This window comes from Myotis brandtii, unplaced genomic scaffold (assembly GCF_000412655.1).
Source record: "Myotis brandtii unplaced genomic scaffold, ASM41265v1 scaffold3489, whole genome shotgun sequence".
NCBI classification, from domain to species: Eukaryota; Metazoa; Chordata; class Mammalia; order Chiroptera; family Vespertilionidae; genus Myotis; species Myotis brandtii.
In genome coordinates, this window is record NW_005363422.1 from 61,759 (window position 1) to 63,354 (window position 1,596).

A 1,596-nucleotide genomic window follows, 5' to 3' on the forward strand; every position below is an offset into this window, starting at 1 on the left:
AGCGGGCCAGCTCGCAGGACAGCTGGTTCAGGATGCCCTCGCTCCGCCTGCCCAGCTTCTGGCGCTCCTCGAAGGAGCAGGGGGCGGCGGGGGCACCGAGGGAAGGGGAGGCCCCCGCTGCAGCCAAGAGTCCAGGGGTCTGTGCTCCTGGGTCAGAGGCGGAGGCAGCCGTGGCCCCATCGCCCCCAGAGGCAGAGGTGGAGGCGGATGCGGCGGAAGCTCTCAGGGGAGGTCTGCACAGCCCAGCCCCAGGCTCAGAGCTGCACCTGCCTCCTGCCAGCATGTCCCCCGATGAGCCTCCCACTTCTCAGGCCCGGCTGGGTCCAGGCGAAGGCCCCCTTTCCCTTCAGATGCCTGGAGGGAGACTTTCAGAAACCCAAGCTCCTCCTGCCAGAGGGGCAGGGAGCACTGAGCACCCGTCTCCCCCACCGGAAGGCCCTCTCAGACTGAAGGCTTCGAGGACAGACGTGCCAGCCCAAATTTCCATCGTGGGTCGGGTCTGGGAGGATTCTGTGCTCACTGTCAAGTTCCCCAAGTTAAAGGTGCCCAGGTTCACCTTCCCGGCCCCCAGCGGCGAGGCTGACATCTTCATCCCCCCGGCCGTGCGAGAGGTGTGGTGCCCGGACAGCAGCCTGGATCTGGCCCTGAGCAAGGAGCACCCTGGGGTGTGGGGCGTGAGCCTCCTGCAGGCCGGCGCTGTGGACCCCGGGCAGCAGCCGGTGGTCCTGGACCTCCCCGCGGAGGCCAGCCCCATTTCCAAGGTCAGAGTCCACATTCAAGGTGCCCGGGTGGAGAGCCGGGAGGTCACCATACACAGCAGGGTCCTGGCAGAGCCTGCTGACTGGCCGGGACCCCAGGCTGGCTCCACTCAGATCGTCCGGGAGTCGGAGATCCCGGCCTCCGAGGTCCAGACGCCTTCTTACGGGTTCTCCTTGCTCAAGGGGAAGGTCCCCGAGAGCCCCTTGCGGTGCCAGGTGCAGGTGGTCACTCAGGGCAGCCAAGCCGCTTCCCAAGGTGACCGAGGGGCCCTGGGAGCTGACCGGGGGCCTGGAGCCCTGCAGCCCGACACAGAGACGTTTGAAATCATCTCTTCTGGCACCGACGAGGGACCACAGACGGCCACGTCGGAAGGGAGCTCGGGCCTCCAGCCTGCAGACAGCGGTTCCGACGACGAGGAGCCCGCGGAAATCCTCGAATTCCCCCCTGAAGAAGGCCGAGAGGGAGACGGGGATGCCAGGGAGAAGCCGGAAAGCAAACGGTCCTCCGGGCGGTTCCGGTTTTGGCTTCCGAGCATCGGGTTCTCCTCCGCGGCCACCGAGGACACCAGCACCGCAGCCACAGAAGAGGAACCAACACCAGCTCCGGTCCAAACGCAGCCCGAGGCCCGCCCGGCGGCCGAGCTGCCCAAGAAGCCGGAGAAGGCGGGCTGGTTCCGATTCCCCAGATTAGGGTTCTCCTCGGCCCCCAGCAGGAAGAGCGAGAGCGCTGGGGACGAGCCGGGCCCAGCGGAGGCCACGCCCCAGGCAGAAGCGCTCACGTTTTTCGATGCCCGAGAAAGCTTCTCCGCCGAGGACAAGGAGGGGGAGCCCGGGGAGC

At 67.4% G+C, this 1,596-nt stretch overlaps 1 protein-coding gene across 1 annotated transcript in view; it reads left to right on the forward strand.

The window, feature by feature from the left end:
• AHNAK2 (AHNAK nucleoprotein 2) overlaps window positions 1-1,596 on the forward strand; it is a 23,552-nt gene that overhangs the window by 19,718 nt on the left and 2,238 nt on the right. The window contains exon 27 of the mRNA XM_014544031.1: window positions 3-1,594. Within this exon, the coding sequence (XP_014399517.1) occupies window positions 3-1,594 (1,592 nt within the window). The remainder of the gene's footprint in view (window positions 1-2; window positions 1,595-1,596) is intronic.